The 20,078-nt window shown below is 36.3% G+C and overlaps 1 protein-coding gene across 1 annotated transcript in view; it reads right to left on the bottom strand.

The window, feature by feature from the left end:
* Positions 1-1,341: 1,341 nt before the first annotated feature.
* WDR64 (WD repeat domain 64) overlaps positions 1,342-20,078 on the bottom strand; it is a gene marked incomplete at both ends in the record, with an annotated part of 52,667 nt that continues 33,930 nt past the window's right edge. Inside the window, 14 exons of the mRNA XM_083857780.1 lie at positions 1,342-1,430; positions 2,183-2,216; positions 2,392-2,466; positions 3,040-3,133; positions 6,666-6,851; positions 7,619-7,728; positions 8,122-8,183; positions 9,842-9,947; positions 11,299-11,432; positions 12,698-12,740; positions 14,133-14,223; positions 15,753-15,827; positions 17,095-17,225; positions 18,165-18,341. Coding sequence (XP_083713906.1) covers positions 1,342-1,430; positions 2,183-2,216; positions 2,392-2,466; positions 3,040-3,133; positions 6,666-6,851; positions 7,619-7,728; positions 8,122-8,183; positions 9,842-9,947; positions 11,299-11,432; positions 12,698-12,740; positions 14,133-14,223; positions 15,753-15,827; positions 17,095-17,225; positions 18,165-18,341 — 1,407 coding nt within the window. The remainder of the gene's footprint in view (positions 1,431-2,182; positions 2,217-2,391; positions 2,467-3,039; positions 3,134-6,665; positions 6,852-7,618; positions 7,729-8,121; positions 8,184-9,841; positions 9,948-11,298; positions 11,433-12,697; positions 12,741-14,132; positions 14,224-15,752; positions 15,828-17,094; positions 17,226-18,164; positions 18,342-20,078) is intronic.

The raw sequence follows: 20,078 nt of genomic DNA, 5'->3' as shown, positions 1-20,078 counted from the left end.
ATGGGGAAGAGATGTGGAAGAGCAAAAGTGAGAAAATTCTTGGGCCACAATGAAGACTATTTCATAGGTGAAGCAAAGCTGCATGTGCAAGCAAAGCAAAACAAGGAAATCAAGTGCTGTTTACCACCAGCAGGCAGATGTTTGTTTAGCCACTTTCTGGGAAACAAGGCCTCACACATAATGAATGGTTACATGGGAAGACAAACACTACAACCCTGAACATCTTGGTTTGCTCCCCCATTCCATGAGGATGTTATATGGTATGAAAAATTTCAGGTCAGTTCAGGTCGGCTGTCCCAGCTGTGTCCCCTCCCAGCTTACTCACTGGGTGTGAGAAAAAAGCACCTTCTTGTTGTGCTGGCATTGCTCAACAATAGCCTAAACACTGGTGTGTTATCAACACTGTTTTATTTACTAATCCAGGACACAGCACCCTACAGGCTGCTATGGAGGAAATGACATTAATCCCTGCCAGATCCAGTACAGCTGATCATAAGAACTTTACGTATTGCCCCACAAGGTATTTTGTAGCTACCCTTAAATCCATTATAGCCTTGTTACCAGTCAAAGGCAGGTAAATAATTTCAAGTCATTGTATATTTAGTTCATGAGAAGAATGTCTTTTCAAGAAGGCCATTGGATCAAACACCATTCAATACCAGTGATATAGAAAACCTGCTATTTTCCCCAAAATAGCAGGTAATAATATCACTAGTTATATGCGTTATCCTAACTACTCACTAAGGTGAGACACTTGGCACCATTTGTATGTTTAGCCAAAGGATGAAAATATGTTCTGTGAGCTGTCATGTTGTGACATTGTCCTGGAATGCTGAAATAAGGGAAAAGATTTGTGGAATTATGATGGATAATTAATTGAATATGACCCCAGCAGGCACTTTTCTGGCTTAGAGGATGAATACAGTCTTTGAAAGCATAAGCAAGGAATGAACAGGCAGAAACAGCAGGGCATATTAACTCATTGTTGACTTTATGATTAATCTGGCAGGAAAAAAAACAGTGTAATATTCAATATTCAGAAGTTCAAACTGGAAAAATTGAAGAAGAAGGAAATCAATGGTTTTGACATAGAGGGTACCTGTCAGCAAATATACATTAAGTCAAATGGGCTTTTCAATATCTGGTTATAATCATACACTGGCTTTATTAGAATTTATTCTTTGCATGACAGATTGGAGTACATGTGAAGATTTGTTTTCTAAATGTTCCACTTAATAATGAAATAGATTTAAATGTAATTGAAAAGAAAAACAGAGAAAAAAAACAAAACAAAAACGGGAGAAATCTGCTAATCCACTTTAATGAAGATGGAAACTACATCTACTTGTCTTGACTCAAGTTTTCAGTGGCATCTGGATCCTTATGCCGTGCCTTGTGACTGGACCTCTCAGCTTTGATCCTTTGAAGACCTTTAAAAAATTTCAAGAACTAATTGACATACTGAGGTTAATAGAGCAGACAGATAGCATTTTGTAACAGCACAGACAAAAATATGTTTTTGTGCACATAGCTTACAGAAAATGTCTGATTTAATTTTGTTGTAAATCCATTGCAGTGCCATTGGCTTCAGAGTAGTTGTTCCTAATTTCCCAAGGCACAAGAACCCCTGTATTTTATTTTCTTTTTCAGGAGGAAAACAAAATACAGATTTCTAAAGTACGTTTATGGTCAGAAAAATAGCCTATGTGCCAGCTATTTGAACACTGTGCTTCTGAGTTTTTTTGACACACTGTAATGCTGCATGTACAAGGATTAGGTCATATATATTGGAATGCACAGGTGAAATGCAAAGTATTCTATTAATCTCACCTCATCAGCCATCTAGGATGTAATTCTTATCCAAGGTAGTTCTCTAGGTACCCTCTATAGAAAGGCATTAGCACCTTTGCTAGGGGTGATTCTTTTCGTCCTATGATATGTGGGATAGACAAGCCTGTGGAATATTCTGAACTTGCTTCATAGAAGAAAAACCTAGGAAGCTTTGCTAGACAGCTTGCAATAGATCAGATCATTAATATCCCTAAAATAATACTACCATAAAATACTCAAAGCTTTGGGCAGATGGGAATCAATAGGTTGAGGCTGGTTAAAAGAACTGAATCTGAGCAAAACATTAATGATAGGAAATTGAACAGGAGGAGTTAACATCTGTGGTACTCACTTTTTGGCATGCTCACTTCAGTTGGATTCTCAAGCTTCCATCAAAGTTGGAGTTGGATAGGTAGTAATGCAAATCATGTTAGAAAATAAAATTGAGAAGCAGACAATTAACAGCAGAATGTCAGAGTATGTCACTGTAATAATGTACGAGGGCTGATGGCGTCTGATGTATGAATGCCACCACAAAAGGTGGAAAACACTTGAGCTTACCTCATATATAGGAAGAAACCCAAATACTGCACCAGCCTGTTTGCTTGCAAACTCAAAAGTTTCCAAAGGTTCGAGCTGACCAAGGAAAGCCAAAGTCAGTGCATTAGTAGTAGAGGACAAAAGATAATGAAGACATTCTTACAACAACTGCAAGAGAAGTCTTATTTTCCCATGACTTTTAAGGTTAAAGTCAGGTAAAGATGGAAGAGCTCCACTGATATTCAATTAGAGTTGTAGAAAGTATATGTAATGAAATTTAACTCTCCTGGCTTCTGATTTCATAGGAAACCTGAAAGAAATATTGTATGCAACCAGAGATTCACTGTTATTCTAGCATTTTCACATATCCTTAAGTAAACTTAAGGTATTTAGGTTTTCTGTTGAAGCAGAGAAAAATTCTAGGGTTTCTTTTACATGTTTAAACCAGTGAATCAGTTTGGGCTACCTTTTAAACTGAAATTTGAAAATGTGAAAAATGAGAATGAAAACCACAGACTCTTAGATCCCTCTGTTTTTGCATTTTTGCTCTAGCTTGTCCATTGAATGAGAAAGATATGTAGGGTTATTTATAGATAATTTTTAAATGAGATTTTTTTTTTTTTATTTTCTGTATGTTGCACAGAACATAAATGCATATACATTAGCTACCTTTTCAGGAGCCAGAGCTCTGAAAAACTTGAAGCTGTGAGCTGCTTCCCCATGTCCAGCCTTTTCTGAAGGTGAAATGGTCAGTGACTTCCACCTGTATGCACAAGACAAAAAAAATTCTGAAGTTCCTATCAAAATGAAAGCTATGAATACAATATTCTTATATGGCTCCAAAATGAAATTAGTTTGAAATGTAAATGATTTCATATATCTTCAAAATATAATTTATATTACGACCCCTTCATAGGTGTCATGGAGTACTTCACTAAAATTTTGTCAATCCAGGTATGGCTGTCACCTGTAGAAGGCAGGAAATCTTAATATAAACACCATTTACAAGAGTCATGTCTTTTAACTGTCTGATAATGGCTTTTCATAATTTCTTTAAGTTCTGAGTAGTACACCTGAATATGGCTTTCATAACAAAGGTGTCCTCTGCTCATATGTCTGGTTTCCAAATTTGGGCATGAGAAGAAATTATTTAGAGTGTTTGTTATGCAGATTAACACTTGCCTTTATAATAAGAAAAATAAGTCAGGCCACACAAGCTAAGGAAATACAGGGTGAACTACAGCAGATAGATAGAACCATATAGAAGAATGACACCATTCTTCTATATGGTTCTGTCTACCTGCTGACATTGTTCAATAGATCTCCTGAGATCCTTTTTTAAACTGTAAGCACCTATGCTGCTCAGATGGGTTTGTGCCTTTTCAAGTGTGTGGACATTTGGGGAATATTTTCCCACAGCTTTCTTCTGGAGAAGCCGGCTGGTCATGGCTTGGCCAGGTACACTGTTTGTTGGGTAAAAAATGACTGGATGGCCCAGAGAGTGGTGATGAATGGAGTTAAATCCAGCTGGCACCCAGTCACAAGTGGTGATGGGCTTGCTGATGAGCCCAGTTCTGTTTAATATCTTTATTTATCTTTATTGATGATCTGGACAAGGAGATCAAGTGCACCAAAAGTAAGTTCACAGATCGAAGCAAGTTGGATGGGAATGTTGATCTGCTGGAGAGTGGGAAACCTCTGCAGAGGGACCTGGACAGGCTGGACCAATGGGCTAAGGCAAATAGTATGAAATTCAACAAGGCCAGATGCCAGGTCCTGCCCTTGGGTCGCAACAACCCTTCACAGCACTACAGGCTGGGGCAGAGTGGCTGGAAAGCTGCCTTGTGGAAAAGGGCCTGGAGGTGCTGGTCAACAGTGACTGAACGTGTGCCCAGGTGGGCAAGAAGGCCAATAGCACACAGTCACTAGCTCATGGTGCATGGTAGAGCAGGGTAGAGCATGGTGCTCATAATCCTGGAGTTGTGGGCTTGATCTCCGTACAGGTCATTCGCTTAAGGATTGGACTCAACGATCCTTGTGGGTCCCTTCCAACTCACAGTATTCTGGGATATTCAATCTGTGATATACAAACAGTCTGGCCAGCAGGACTATGGGTGATTGTCCCCCCATACTCAGCACTGGTAAGGGCACACTTCAAGTGCTGTGTCCAGCTCTGGGTCTCTCAATTCAGGAAGGATGTTGAGGTGCTGGAGTGTGTCAGAGAAGGGCAACAGAACTGATGAAGGATCAAGAGGAAAAGTCCTATGAGGAGCAGATGGAAGAGCTGGAGTTGTTTAGCCTGGAAAAAAGGAGGCTCAGGGGAGACTTTATTGATCTCTACAACTGCCTGAAAGGAGGCAGTAGGCAGGTGGGGGTCAACCTCTTCTCCCACATGACAACAGAACAAGAGCAAATAGCCTCAAATTCCACCAGGGGAGGTTTAATTAGATGCTAGGATTTTTTTTTTTTTTTTTTTTTTTTTTTTTTTTTTTTTTTTTTTTCTGAAAGGGTAGTCAGGCATGGCAACAGGCTGCCCAGGGAGATGGTGGAGTCACTGTTCTTGAAAGTGTTCAAAAGGCATCTGGATACGAGGGATATGGTTTAGAAGTGAATATGGCTGTCCTTGGTTTATGGTTCGACTCGATGATCTTAGAAATATTTTCCAGCCTTAAAAATTCTATGATTACATGAATATATATCTGTTAATAACATTTACAACATGATTTGTGAATGGAGATCCTAAAATGTTATCTTAGTGATCAATATCGTATGAGTTATCCAATAAGTGAATTATACTAGCATCAAAGAGGTAAGTGACTTGTCCCAAGACAATTGTCTGCATCCTGCAAAGAACAAAGCCTAGCGTCCCTAAGTAACACAGCCTTTTGGATCGTGGCCGGCTAGCTCTCCATTACAATATTTGATGCAGTTAATCCAGAGGAACCAGGTCACTCTTGAGGTGACAGCACACAAAGCCTGTAGAATGAAAAGACTGAAACTTTCTATTGCATGGAGTGTGGCTGCTTTTTTTTCCCTCCAGTTCTCTACACTGTTAAGCATTTCTCATTTTCTTTGTCTGTTTAGTTAATGTGTTTGAATGTATGATAGCCATTCTCCTCTACTGAAATATTTGAAGAATCCTCAAAAAGTAGTCAGTTTGACACAGGCATGTAATTTATGGTAAGTTTCTTTCAGGTTAGCTGGCTCAATGATAGTATCTTTGGTTCCAGAGGTTTCAAACTGACTGCTGACTATTCAGAAGAATTACAGGGGTCCTTCAAACACAGCCAAGCACTTCTTTGTATTGATGAGTTACTGTTCTGACTGCAGTGACACTATTCATATTAGTAAGAACTCCATGGAATAATAATTATTAGCAGGATGCCAAATTAAATGGGGTAACAGTAAAGCACCTTAGGGGTTTTCCATTGTCTCAAAATGCTTTGGTTGAAAGGCAGTCTAAGAATGGACATGGTATATGAAATCTCACCACCAAACAATGCGACTTTTTAAGTCCTGAATATTTTTTTCCATATTTGGATTGCTTTGTTACTTAAGACGCTGTGTACATTGCCTCTGAAGATGCCCTCTTCAATATTTCTGTTCACTTGGTTAATGCAATAATTAATGAACCAGAGAGTTCCAGGACTAGAAATATGTACTTAAGCTAATGGGCCAAGGCTCTCTGACTTGACTGGTAACTAACCCATATCCCTTAAGAACTCTATCTAGAAAAAGAATTCAGCACTGCTATTGAACTCACATTAATGCCAGTTTCAAAACGCCACGATCTGTGAATCCTCTACCCATGTATGTGAATGTATCCATAACATACCAGCAAATTTAAGATGACCATTTCTTAAACTGAAATATTAAATTGGGTTTATTCTTCTAAAAGGATTTGTGTTTTGCTCGAAAGTGTTCACATTAAGCTTTTTCAATAAATTTTTGGAGATCAAGAAATATAGCAACTTTAGGAATTTGAGAGGTAACAGGCTGCTAACCTGAACAGTATCTATAACATACCACCTCTAGTTAGGCTAAAAGCTGAGACAAGTATCTTGTCATCACTATTACTGAGTTCAAACCTTGAACGTCAACTAATCCTGAGTGTCACCAAGTCAGAAAAATGAAAAGATTTATCTATACTGGGTCAAAACCCATCTTTAAAAAGATTTTTCTGAATAACACACAGTACTATTATTTTTCTGACCTTCAGATGAAAGGTGTTTTTAAAGCATATTTTCAAAACCGTTCCCTCAATCATACACATATGTAAATGTATGAGATCTTACTTGTCTCTGTCCAGCCTGAGAGGATATAGAACCTCCTTCTTTTCCGTATGTTGGCTCTCCTCTTTAATTATAGCAGAAAAATCCTTAACATCAGAAGGCAAAATCAACCGACTGGTATCTGATAGTTCAAACGTCCTGGCTTGTCCAAAGTAACCAAAATAGTATCCAGTCCTGGCATGCCAAAGCCTACAGATATAGTAGAAGCAGTGCCAAAGGACAGAAAAGAAAAATGGATATTTTTAGAACTGAAACAGAAGTGAGATAATATCTGTGTACATTATCAAAATCTGCAGCACTGTTCTAGAGTTCAGTGTGTTAGGCATAAAACGTCAATGAGATTGTTCTTATAATTTAAATAATTTGGAAGTGAAAAAAATTCAGAAGGTTGTTGTAAAAAAACAGAAGAAAAACTAGTTCATGTTTGTATAGATGAAAATGAAGAGTAAATGTACCAAAATTCTGAATTGTTCTTGTAGTAAAGTGCTGGCACCAGAGCAGGATCTACACAAAATTTCTTCATTTATACTTCCAGAAAACCGAAAGAAACCCCTCCAAATGTACTTGTTAGTCAAGAAGGAATTACAGTTGTCTATGAAGTGTCTTCAAGCTTCCATTGTGTAATTGCATACACATTGATTAGATGCCATGTCAATTTAATAAGTATTGAAAGCTAAAATAGGATTAGAACAGGAGGTAATTTTTTTAAATTCTGTAGTCATTACATATGTGTTCAAAGTAAAGCAAGGGCTGTAAGAAAATGACAGTCTGCAAAAGATCTGACTTCCAGAAAAGTGTTACATTAAAACCAGCTCTTTCGAGTGCAGAATAGAAAATGCACCCAGTGTTTTGCTTTATTTAACTTCTAGTCTATCTACAAGTGCAGCAGGAAAAGGAACTTTGAAGATATCTCAACTGATTTGCCATAGCAGTAAGAAGTGTTAGTCATTTTATACCTGACGGAACCATCAATGGATGCTGTTGCTATCACATTTTTCTCCTCTTCAATAAATAAGTCAACCACTTCAGTAGCATGTGCCCTCCAGCAGAGCTCTTCCTTTATTTTCTGAGGGGAAAAAAGCAACATAATCACATTTGAGGCAGTTCTGTACCCCACCATGGTTGCTATCTAAGTGGATTTATCAGCATGTCTTTCTGAAAATTAGAAGAAGTGAAAAAATAATCCCTCCATGAAACAGCCTGCAAATGGCACATGGTAAAAATGCCATCCAGGGGATATGGATAAATTCATTGTTAATATGCCTTCTTTAAACACAATAAAATAATGCTAACACCATTTTATTTATGTTTTTCTATTTTTTTTTCACAGCATCAAGCAGAAAAAATGATCTTTATACGCAGAAAACATTTTTATCCCTGTAGAGCTCTGCAGTATTTTTTTTTCTGTTTGTCTGGGTACACTGTCCAAGTTAAGAAGATCTGAAAGATAATTCCTTACACTTTTTTTGTTTCGTGAATCTTCTAAGTATGAGGCAATGTTCCAGCGAATAATATATCCTTCTGTTTAAGAAAGGAGAAAGCAGAACATCAGTAAGTTTCTTTAGTGCTACACCTTCACTTGCTGCTGCCATTTACTCTCATTAGACACTGGGCAGAATGAAGGAGAGAACACAAGTCGGTTTACAGTGAATATAACTTATTGTCAATCTCAGAGTAGAAATAATGGACTGTTCATTAATACCTAAAGAAACACATATGCTAGTTGTGAATAATGTGTCATTAACTAGATAGGTTTGAAATGGAAGTAAGGCAAAGCTTTTTCTTTAAATTATGAGTGAAAAACAAGAGTCATCTTGTCAAGACAGTTGCCTATTGCACAGCCAAAGTATGAGATCTTCCTGGGGATTACACTGGTTTTCAATCCTGGTAAAATGGACAAAGTTTAATTAATTGTATACATAATGAATGCTTAATGCTTTCCAACCTTTTAGTGCACTCATGTAAAACTAGAATCAAAGAACCACTTTCCTTATCATCCACAACTGCTCTGTTCCCTGCCTAGGCTCCCTTTCCTGATGAAGTTGCCTCTTACTTCTCATTTCTACTACAAGACAGAGGAATATTTTGTGTAATTCCAACTTTCATACCAGTCATATCTGATTTCTAAGACTGTTCATGTGCAAGCAAGGGAGGAGGCAGGCAGAGAAGCTGACCTTTTCATAACAAGGAAAAATCTGTAGTGGGGAAAGGAAATTGGTAGCAGTACTGCAGATAAAAGAGAAGAGCGTGGAAAGCATGAAAAGCAAATACACAGTGACACAAACACAAAAAGGCAAAGGAACGGTATTAAATGAATAGGTAGTATGGTGGATACTTTTCCACAACTAATTTAAATACTGTTCAGTGCATGCTGCCTTTCTGAATTCCTTTACTCATTTGAATCAGAGAGGAGTGAAAACTCCTCATAATTTCCAGTAATAAAAGTCAAATTATTGCTCAATCTTGAAACAAAGAGGGGAAAAATCCCTTGCTCCATCCAGTTTCTGACCACATAAGAGACGGAAGCTGGCAGAAAATAATTTTAATATGTATTTTAAAAGAAAAGTGACACATTATGATGGACACAGAAATGGAAAATTGCCAGGGTAATTCCAAAGGTTTGAAGAAGAATCAGATAGCAGATAAACTTTTGAACATTCTGCCAAAGGAAAGCCAGACTTCATGTGAAATTCAAAGTCTAGCAATGACCTGCTAGCATAGACAAGTGCTTTTCCTATATAGCTGTGTACTGCTGGAGCTGTTACTGTGCACTCCATATCAGTGTTTGAATCACAGCTCTTGGTACAGCTCAAGTTGCAACTTTTTATTTAGTATTATTACCATGGAACTGAAATTTTTTCTTCTTCTTAGCAGTAATCTCTGCCCTCGAGATCAATGTCATAATTTAGATGGAAAGTATATTCAGGGCATGTGAATGAAGAAAATTTTAATGTTTTAAATTAAAACTATGCTACTGATAACACTGTAATACTCATCTTTAATCTTTTAACCATCCTTTAATAAAACAAAACACCTTTTACAATTTTTTAATTATAGCTTTGATGGAAAAAAACTGGCAGCACTTGGATCATCATTTCCACATTTCTGGCACATTTACATCATGATATTTTCTTGTCCTACTGACTGTCCTGAACAGAATGACTAACATGTTTACTCACCTTTACTGCCTGCCAAAAGAATTTTAGTGAAGATGTCTGTACACAATGCTGTCAGAGGACCTGAGGGATATTCTGAAAATGGCCGAAGTTCTTTCATCAAGTTTCCCTAAAACAAATAATCAAACAAACAAATAAATAAACCCCACATATTTATCTTATAATACCTACATTAAAAATATTAATTTGTCAGAACTTGAGTGCCATTGGTTTTATCTATTCAACATTACTGAGCTCATATCTATTCAGAAAGCTGCTAAGAAGGTAAATTCCTAAATCTACTGAATGACAAAGATTGCTGTGGTGTATTCTTCTGGATTGCTGTCTTGTATGTCAAAAGGACAAGCTATTTATTCTTCAGGCAAGTCAGTACAGTTGTTCCTACCCCTACTTCACCACTTGCCCCTCATTTGCTACTGAAATATTTCTTTTTGCTGCAAATGGGCCCATAATGTCTCCTTCACCAACTTGTTCTATTTTTCAAGTTAGCAACAGTAGACTTTCTCTATTTTTGTCTCTTCAAGTTTGGGAGGATGTGAGGGAGAATGACTTGTGGATAAGGAGTTTCTTATTTTGTCATCCTTGTAATGATGATGACAATCATTCTGGTGATGACATCACTGGCATATGAACTTTGAGATTCCTATAGGAATCTAAGCACATTAATGTATCAACTGTGAAGAAAACAAAACCCAATAAAGCTCACACCTACTAGACTTAGATACATTTACCATCATTTTCTATTTTTGCATAAAATATCTGCAAGATTACCTTACCATCTTTCTGAAAAAATCTTCCCATGACTTGCTTTAGCTGGGATTCCTGCAAAAGCCTTACATGGATGACTTTTTATGATCACTGTCTGCCACAATGACCAATATTACCAATCAACCAATCACATCATGGTACTTTTCCTTCTTGCTGTATTTACTTTGTGAATCTTATTTAGAGTAACATGATGTCTGGAAAAGTCTATGATATGACAAATAAGCTTTTGCCATTTGGTTGCATGACTGGCTTTTCAAGCCCATAACTGTTGTAGATGTTATGTGTTAGGATACTATTCTCTCCTGGTTTGTTACCCTACTAGTGCTAGCTGGCTTGTCCAATTTTCCAGACATATTTATCCTCTTTTGAGAGTAGGACACTTTGCCTTGCCTATCATCCATTCTTAGAAGGTAAATGCTGTGGGTCAAAAATCAAATTCTAGACATTCACATAAATTTAGAGTCAGTTTGTTATAATTATTTCAAATCATGTTTCCTTGTTTTCTGCTTGCCATTAAGCCCTGCTAGACTTAGTAAAGCAGAACTAATTTGGGTCCATGGAAGAAATTGAAAACCAAATGATGCAATAAATATCTGCTGCTGCAATTGCTAGTTAAAGAGCAATTTTCCAAAGATTGGCGGAATTATCTTCTCAATGTTCCAGTCCCTTCCCAAAGACATTCAGTTGGTTACCTGAATACTCCATAGGCGGATACAGCTGCTTTCATGAGCAGAAGCCAGTAGAGGTGAATATCCTGCTTTAGCGCTCAACAACTGTGCAGTCATCTCTGGATTTTGGGTGTTCTTGCAATTACTTGATTCTTCTGCTTTGGAACAGAAATGATCATATATTTTCTCAAAAGGTTTTATTATTGCTTTTCAATGCATGGAAATTACATAACACTAGAAAAAGAATTACATTTGAAAATAATATCCATCATCAAGATGACATTACTCTAAAAGCATTAGAGATATGGATAAAGACCACTGAAAAAAAACAGGAACGATCTTCATCATCTTATTTAAACCAGCCAGAACTATTGCTCAGTGATGTGGGAGAAGCTTATTTAGAAGAGAGGCATAGATTTTACAGGAACTGCAAGCACAAGTGAGAGTGGAGGAGTGCAGGATAGTGGTCATCAGGACAGCTACCAGGCAGATGTGCAGCCTCTGCATGAGGTTTCTTGAGATTACAATTGATTCTGCAATGAAATTTAGTAACTACATGATACTTAACAATTCTGGAATCATAGATTTCTATACTTCTCCAATTGAAAACTTTTGCTAAATGCAAGGGGATGGTCACAGAGACCCTTTTTGAGTTTCTGCTGTGACTTCTCCAGAGCTGGAGATGCTGGCAGGACCTTCACAGACATTCAGTGGATGCAAGACCTAACATGAGTGTCTATTTCATTGGGCAGCTACAAGGCTTAGGAATATTTTGGTTTTAGGGTGTGCTTTCTTTCCCAAATAAATGGATCTTAAATCCATATTGCAGATGATCAAATTTCTTATTATTGGGAAATTCTGCTTTCCAGCAGAGGATTTCTAAGGGATTCAAAAGAATCTAGTGGATTTACTTCTTGAAAATTCACCAACTCATTTGCACAGCTTTGACTCTTAAGCACTAGGGTCTCTCTTGATTATGATTTTTTAAGGACACATACCATAACGGAGAATTTTCCTTCTAAAATTTTACCTAGTTTCAAAGTTTTTGTCTGTGAGGCCATTTACTGATGCTTAACTCAAGTTGGCTTTTGCTATACTATTTCAATAATTCATTGCTTGAATATTTATGTAGAAAAGAAAGTGTGTATAGTTGACATTCCCAAACTCTGAAAGTGTTATCATGTCTACTCGGAGAGAAAAGCAACTATGGTCTTGCATATCCTGCATCCTGGTCTGGCTTTTTGGGAAATAACTGCAAGTCAGGAGGGAGCAGAAGACAGTGACATCTATCATCCACATATCAAAGGTATCCCAATTATTCTAAACACAGTTTGCCAGCCAAACTGACAAACTCGGTTTCTACAATAATCCGGGCAGAACTTATGTATTTACATCAAAAAGAATGAAAAACATCCTTCCATACCTGTTTTTATTTCTGTATTAATTTCATCACTTTCTTCATTTTTCTAAAAGAAAAGAATAAAATGTAAGAGAATTAGGAAATGGAATTTGGGTGTAACTACAAAACAGTTCACTAGTTGAAATTATTTTAAGAACTTATTTTTTTAGTTGGATTATTCAAATATTCCTCCAATTTCCACTGAGTATAAACAAGAAATACTTTATTTGAAGAGAATCAACAGATGAACAAATCGCAAAATAAATTAATGGGAATTAAGGAGCATGTAAAATGTAAATTTGTCTGAATAGCCTTAACTTCTTAAGACAAGCAAAGTAAATCACTTACAATCATGTGAATGTAACCTAGACCTCTTTGAGAGTGTCATTCAGAGCATGAATATAGTCTTGTTACTGCCCTGGGCAAAAATTAATGACATGTATAAATACATTTATACATAGATAAATATTTACTCATGTCTACATTTTCAGCAAGAGAATTTTCACATATCCTCATTTGTGCCTTGCCACACAGGCTTCCAAGGATCCCCAAGGCTGACATAATCAGTATACTGACCTCAGAAACTGCCAAGTCAAATAAGGCAGGGAAAACTGTGACCATGAGTGTTTGAGGTATCTCAGAAGAGGACAAGTCACTTAAATCTCTTCCTACACATTAATATGTAAGACTTGATGTATGGGACTTTCAGGAATCTTTTTAAAGGTTGCAAATCACTTTCCATTTGTTATTCTAATGAGAACACAGCACATTGCACTGGATACTTTAGTTTGCAGATTGCAATTAAGCCAGTGTTTGCTTGGGAATCTATCCAAGTGCCATGTTCTGCTGAAACAACATGCTGGTAAAAATCTGAGAGATAGCAGGATTTTCCTCTTTTTACCTACTTACTTTTTGTTGCTCTGCAGGTATGGCATGTCCTGGCACAGAAGGGCAAAAAGTGTCACAAAAACCGTAATGCAAAAATATAGAGATTCAAACAGTACAGTGGTGGTTAAAAAAAAAAAAGGAAAAAAGAAAAAAGTAAAAAAGATACTTTCATTTGAAAGAATGTATCCAAGCAACTGTGGCTGCAATGTAGAAGTGATTCTGCTTTTATTCAAGTACTTAATGATTTGTCTATTTTACCTTCCCCTTTGAATTTTTGTGTACCCCCATTTGAAAGTCAGAATTGCAAATGATAAATATCTGCCAAACACTTTGATAGTCACTTATTCCATGTGTCACAGAGCCAGCTGACTAACAAAAGATTCTTAATGCACTGTCCCAGCCAGTTTAACAAAGCTAAATAAAGATAATTTCTTCATAATTCTTGATATTTAGTTTTCTGGATGGTGTTATGGAGGGATTTTAGTAAGTTACAGTATTTTAAAACCAAGACCAAAAAGAAACCAGAAATTTGTTTTGAATGCTACCAAATCCATCAAACCACCACACCTACCTCACGATGGTCCAAAGAATTCTCCTTTTGCTCTGGCATGGCACTGGCCTCACTCTTCACAGATGGAGCAGGGGACAGGGAACTTCTTTTCCTGTGTAAAAGAAATTACTGAAGATCTCTGACATTCTTGAAGATACTATTTGATATCTGGAAATCAACATCACCCAGCATTAAAAAACATGATAAAATGGTACTTGAACTGATTAGACTAAGGGTTATTTATTTTTACATATTTTTTAAAGTAACTAGGCAATATTTGCATATTACACAGCCAACATCCCCTGGCAGGAGTTTTGAGCTAATGAAATCCATAGTAAATGAAAAGTAACATTGGTATTCATCTCTAATGCATGAAAGGGAAAAGCTAACTGCATGCCAATAGCTTCTTCTCTTTCATTTTACACAGTAATTTCTCTGCAAAGAGTTTTCAATTAATTATAGAAACTTATTTTCAATTTGTTATGAAAACTCTCAATAATGAGGTTTTGTGGAAGAAAATAAGGAAAAAAACAGATGTGATCTTCAATGGTTTTATTTCTGAGTCAAGAAAAATTCTGACTGAAAAATTCTGCTCTGTTTTTGGCAAGAGTATCTGAATAACTGGGATAGTTAGAAATTATGCAGCTGGGATAGTCCCCTTAAATTTGGTCAGGTGGCCATAATTTTTCAATTTTCAGTGTTTGATTTTACAGATTTGCTATAATGCTTGAACATTTGTGTGTGTGTATGTGTATGATCAGTCAAATTTATCCAGGTATCTTCCCAGTAAATACAAAACATCCTAAGACTATGATTTTACAAGTCATTGTAGGATCTTCCTGTTTAAGAATAGTAAAGGCTTATCTTCATTTATATAAAAAAATCTATTTTTGAATTTTAACAATTTCTTTTTTATTTAGCTAAGATTTCTTAAACTAATCATTAAGTTATAGTGTCAAAAAGAGAATTTATGTTCAATTAAGTAACACTGATATCAAGTAGCATAAGCTACTTGAAGATTTTAAAACAACATAAGACCATAAACCAGCTTTATGGTTCACAAGAGCAAAAAAGCTGTCTAGTTGCTAAAAACTTAAAGCTGCATATATGTTTAAGCCATACTGAATCCTTTTGGCTACCACTGTCTTTGCCTATCCACTGGAAGCCAACCTATGGAAGCTTCTAGCTTGTTTTAAGAGGAATCTTGTGGCTACACACTTCAATGTGCTTGCCTCTTTGCTGAGAGTATCTAAAAGCAGGAGGATTTTATCAGGTTTATAATAAAGAAAAAGCCTGCTGCCACAGAATTATCTCACAGAGATAATCGAAGTTATGGTACACTGGAAAACAGATACTGGGCAAAAGCTACCTTCTCTTGAATTCTTCAACATAATTGAGACTTATGAGACAATTTAGAGGAAAAAAGGAGAGCTGAGTAGAAAAATAACATATCATATTGTTTGACAAGCACTATGAAAGTTTAAGAATGGGTAAGCTAATTAACTGTATGGACTTGAATTGATGAAATACAAATACATTCTGAATTCAAATAAGCTATCTTGGAGAAACATTACATCATTTTACTACAACAAAATTCCAAGTACCGTGCCTGTCCCCAAGGAAGATAAAATGCACAGTTACCTGGAAGAGGAAACACTATGTACAAGGAATAATACGGCATTGACTCCAGAGCCCTGGTCTTCAGTAGTTTTACGCCTGAAAACACAGATATTTGTACAGGATACTTGAGATAAATTTTGTAATGTTCCAGAAAATGTTTCACATTTAACTTGTAATTAAAAAAAAACCAAAAACTTTTAATTTCCCAGAATGCATGCCACTTAAAGTTTTAGACAGTTTTTCAGAATCAGTTAAGCAGTTATGATGGTTTAATATCAGTGGAGAGGAGATACAGAATGTGCCTGTGCTGGGAAAAACAGGTACCTGATAGAATGATGAAAATTTCATTCAGCCAAGTATTTTCTTGAGGATTAGTATTTAAGAGGAGAGTGAAGTAACTTAAGTAGCTAAGTTAATGCTAGCAATGTACCTTTTTCCTGGCACTCAAAGAATGATGTGAACCTTGGGTAAAGTACCCTACTTACAAAGCATTGACTTTCCTGTCTTCCATGCATCAATATGAATTGGCTGCCTCATATATGGGAAAGAAAATATAAAGAGCGAGCCACTGTCTGAACTTCAGTGAAGTTTTGATTATTTTTTGTGATACAGAAAACTTGTCTCACTTTCTAACAAACTTGCCAATTTTACACATGAAGGATAAAGTGAAACTCTTGGGTAGGACAGTTAGATATTGACTTTGTATGGTCCTAAAAGACATGTATTCCTTCACTAACAGGAATACTGCCATTCTGCTTCATTCAGTCTAACCAGACATGTTGCCATTTTTCAGTTTACTGATGTAGCATCTTAATGGAATAAGAATCTCTGGAACCATCATGTGCTCACTCCTTGTCATTTTCTCTGAAAGCTCTTTACTCTCAAACCTCCAAAATCACATCAGGTTTCTCCTCCTTGAATGTGACTTCTAGTCTTCTAGGTATGAACAGTGATCAAGATACTGATAATGTAGAACATCTGCCATTATCATCTGAAGTGACATTACTTCTAAATGTCCTCCCAAACATAAAACTTCCAAAATAAGGATGTTTCTAGTCAATGACTAGAGTGATATATATAATGAGAGTTTCCTTCAGTGGCAGTGATGAGTTCTGTTAAAACATTATTTTTAATTACATCATCCCTTCCCCAAATGACTCACCTGATCATTTCTTCTACCTGCAATATCAGGACTAGCTAGTGAAGTAGTTTGAAGTGGGAGGGAGGAGGCCCCCCATAAATTGCTACTTTAATTTCATTTGTAAATCACTCTTTATATTTGGGCATACTGGAGTTCCCGGTATGTCATTTGAAAAGTTTGTATGACATAATGGAGATCAGAAGGCATGAAAGTAATACTTACAGGCATTTCACAGAGGCAGATTCAAAATCCCACAAATTTATTTGACCATTTGCACTTCCTGTAGCTATCATTTTGAATCCTTCTTCTTTTGAAACATCAAAACACTTAATATCCACAGAAGATAAAAAAGTCTACAAAGAAGATTAAAACAAAAAATTGAGTAGGAGTAAGAGTAGGACACTATAGACAGTGAAGTATTTTAACTGTTAATCTAGCAAAATGCCTAAATTGACAGTGTCTACAACAACTGCATGTGGCATGCTATTTTAATACTATCGTATTTGAGCTACATATAAACACCAGAGGAAGCAGGGAGTGAAAATATTGGGAGACTCCCTGCTGCAGAGGACAGGAGCCTCCAACCTGATCTGCTTTTTACAGCACAGTTGCAGTTCTAGCATGTGAAAACAGGTAAGGGCTGAAGATAAATCAAAAGTAGGTATCTGTGGAGATATTCTAATCGAGTTAAAGAAGTCACTGAACAGAGATGTAATGACCTTTCCATAAAGATCATCCATATCTGTTACAAAGTTAGTGAAATTTTACAAGACAGGACTTAAGTCTTGTGGACTATTCAAGTTAAATTGAAACATAGATTTGACATTTTATTTTACTGAAGCATTAAGAGGAGAAAATGGAATCACTCTGATACTCAGCTTGATCTTTACATGCCTCTATTACTAAAAGCCAACCTAGCTATAGGAAGAAAGCCATCTCATTTCTAGAGATGTTTATGTGAAAATCACAACTTACTATATTGTACAGGATTGGGAAGTGTATGTTCAGAGCAACTCCTTAATTATGGTGATAACCATACAATGGACTTCTAGGAAGATACAGCTCTTAGAAACAGTCACTTCCTTACGTGATTTATTCTGTGTATTTCTTTCAGTGTGTTGAAAAGTTTGGAATCACAGAATCATAGAACGTGTAAGGTTGTAAGGGATCACAGTGGGGAATAATTATTTGGTTCTTTTCCTGTTGCTAAAACATGAAATCCTTGTGAGCACAATAACCATTTTACTTTCCAATCTTCTGTAAATGATGCGAAACTTTGAAGTGTTTCTCACCTCGGTATCATTTTTCATGGAACTGGTGTTACACAGAAGCCGAATCTCTGGAAAAAAATCTTGTGTTTGTAAGGAGCTAGGCTTCAGTGACAGATACACAACTGGATCCCTTCGTGGAAATGGCACTATCTCAGGAAGCACCCATGTGACATGTAGATCTGTTTGAGCTGAGTCACCCTATTAAAATAACTGACTTAATGAAAGAGGAAGGAAAGGATTTCTCTATTCATAAAGTATTATAGCAAGTGTGTATCAAAAGCTTGTTTTCTGTGACAAATTACAAAAACTGTTACAGTTATTAACTAGGATATGCATAAACTGCAAACTGAAGCTTCATCTAGACATACATTCCAGCTCTTCTTAAATTACCTGCTGTTACATTAGAAGCTGTGCAGCTGTTGAGCCATTGATCAGAGCCATTGATTTTACTCATTTTAACTACCTCCTTAAAATAAGTTGTTGTCTTAGTTTTAGCTGCTTACTTCCCAAACATTGTTACTCTCTATTTCATATCCACCAAAACATCCAGCAAAAGTGATGGTTGTTCCAGTTATGTGAGAAGAGAAGCTAAAGCTCAGCTAAAGCCCTGAGTCTCTGATTCCTCCCCATCACACCTAGAGGCAACTGGGAGTTACTTTGATGTTTTTCCAACTATAACAAATTGACTCCTAGTGAATTGATCTAGTTTCTGCAGTAACATTGGAATTTCTGTCCATTTTTTAAAGTTTTACTGAAATCAGCTCCTTAGGTTTGCTACTGTTTTCACAGATATCCTGAGCTAGAGAATGAAGCAGTAAATTAAGATTTTAGTAAAGCTTATGCTATTGAGTTAATAAAAAAAGAAATAACTTTAGGGAAGGACTAAAAATTGAGAGATCTGTAGTAGAGTCCTGCAAAGGATGAACTGTTTTGGGCTGCTATTCCAGTTAATCTTGCTAACTACTGTATTTAAAGCCTTTTAAAAAGCCAGTAATAAAACAACCTATATTTCTCATTATCACAGAAATGTTTGTGTAAAAATGTAGTTCTGCAAGTATGTGAAACAGTATTAATCTACTTAGCTTCATAAAGACTTGGAGGAAACTCAACTCTTCACCAGCCTGTTTGTCAAGGGATACATTTACATCATTTACAGTTAATGAATGTTAAACAATTTCAGTAATAACACTGGGGAACAAGTGGTATAATGCAGTAGTTCCAAAAAGTCTGAATAACAGAAGCAAACCCTGTATAAAGCAGCTTTTCATTAGCAGGCTTGAAAGAATAAATTATTTACTGAGATGAGAACCTGTATATTTGGGATTTTTTTCCTCAAATGTATCATCTGTCTAAACTGACATTTTCTATCTTGCACATAGCAGCTTTAAAGTTTCAGAAGAATTTTGTCCCAGGTTACACATTCCAATTTGAGAAATGTTTCATCCAGAAACATGGAAGTTTGTCTGAGAAGTTAAGCCATAATTATTGTAAGATGCAAATGCATCCTGTTAGTTTTAGCTGAAAGGAACACAGAGTAGATGCTCAAAATCAAGGCAAGCAAGTCAATCTGATTTATTACTGCCTTGTTTCTTTGTATCAGTTCATAAGAATCCACTGTCTTAATCGATTAATTTTAAACAAAAATAAAATAAAATACTCTTTCCATTCAAATTTTATCTTAAGAAGCTCTTTAAATAGACAAAACAGCATCTGTACTAACAACACCAATATTTAAAAGCCATTTCTTCAAAGGATCTGTAACTACTGAAACCTCAATCACAAATGAAAAAGCAACCTCAAGGAAAAAATCCTTAGAATGCTGACAAACAGTGATGGACTAATAAACACTTTAACACTAGACAGAAGGGCAGAAAGCTAAGTTGATTATGTTGACATAGTAGATTGTTCCTTGATAGTTTCTAAAAGTTACTACTA

The sequence above is a fragment of the Zosterops lateralis genome (genome assembly GCF_965231275.1).
Source record: "Zosterops lateralis genome assembly, chromosome: 3".
Classification (NCBI taxonomy): Eukaryota; Metazoa; Chordata; class Aves; order Passeriformes; family Zosteropidae; genus Zosterops; species Zosterops lateralis.
The sequence above is the reverse complement of the archived record's forward strand: the minus strand, read 5'-3'. Positions and strand labels throughout refer to the sequence as shown.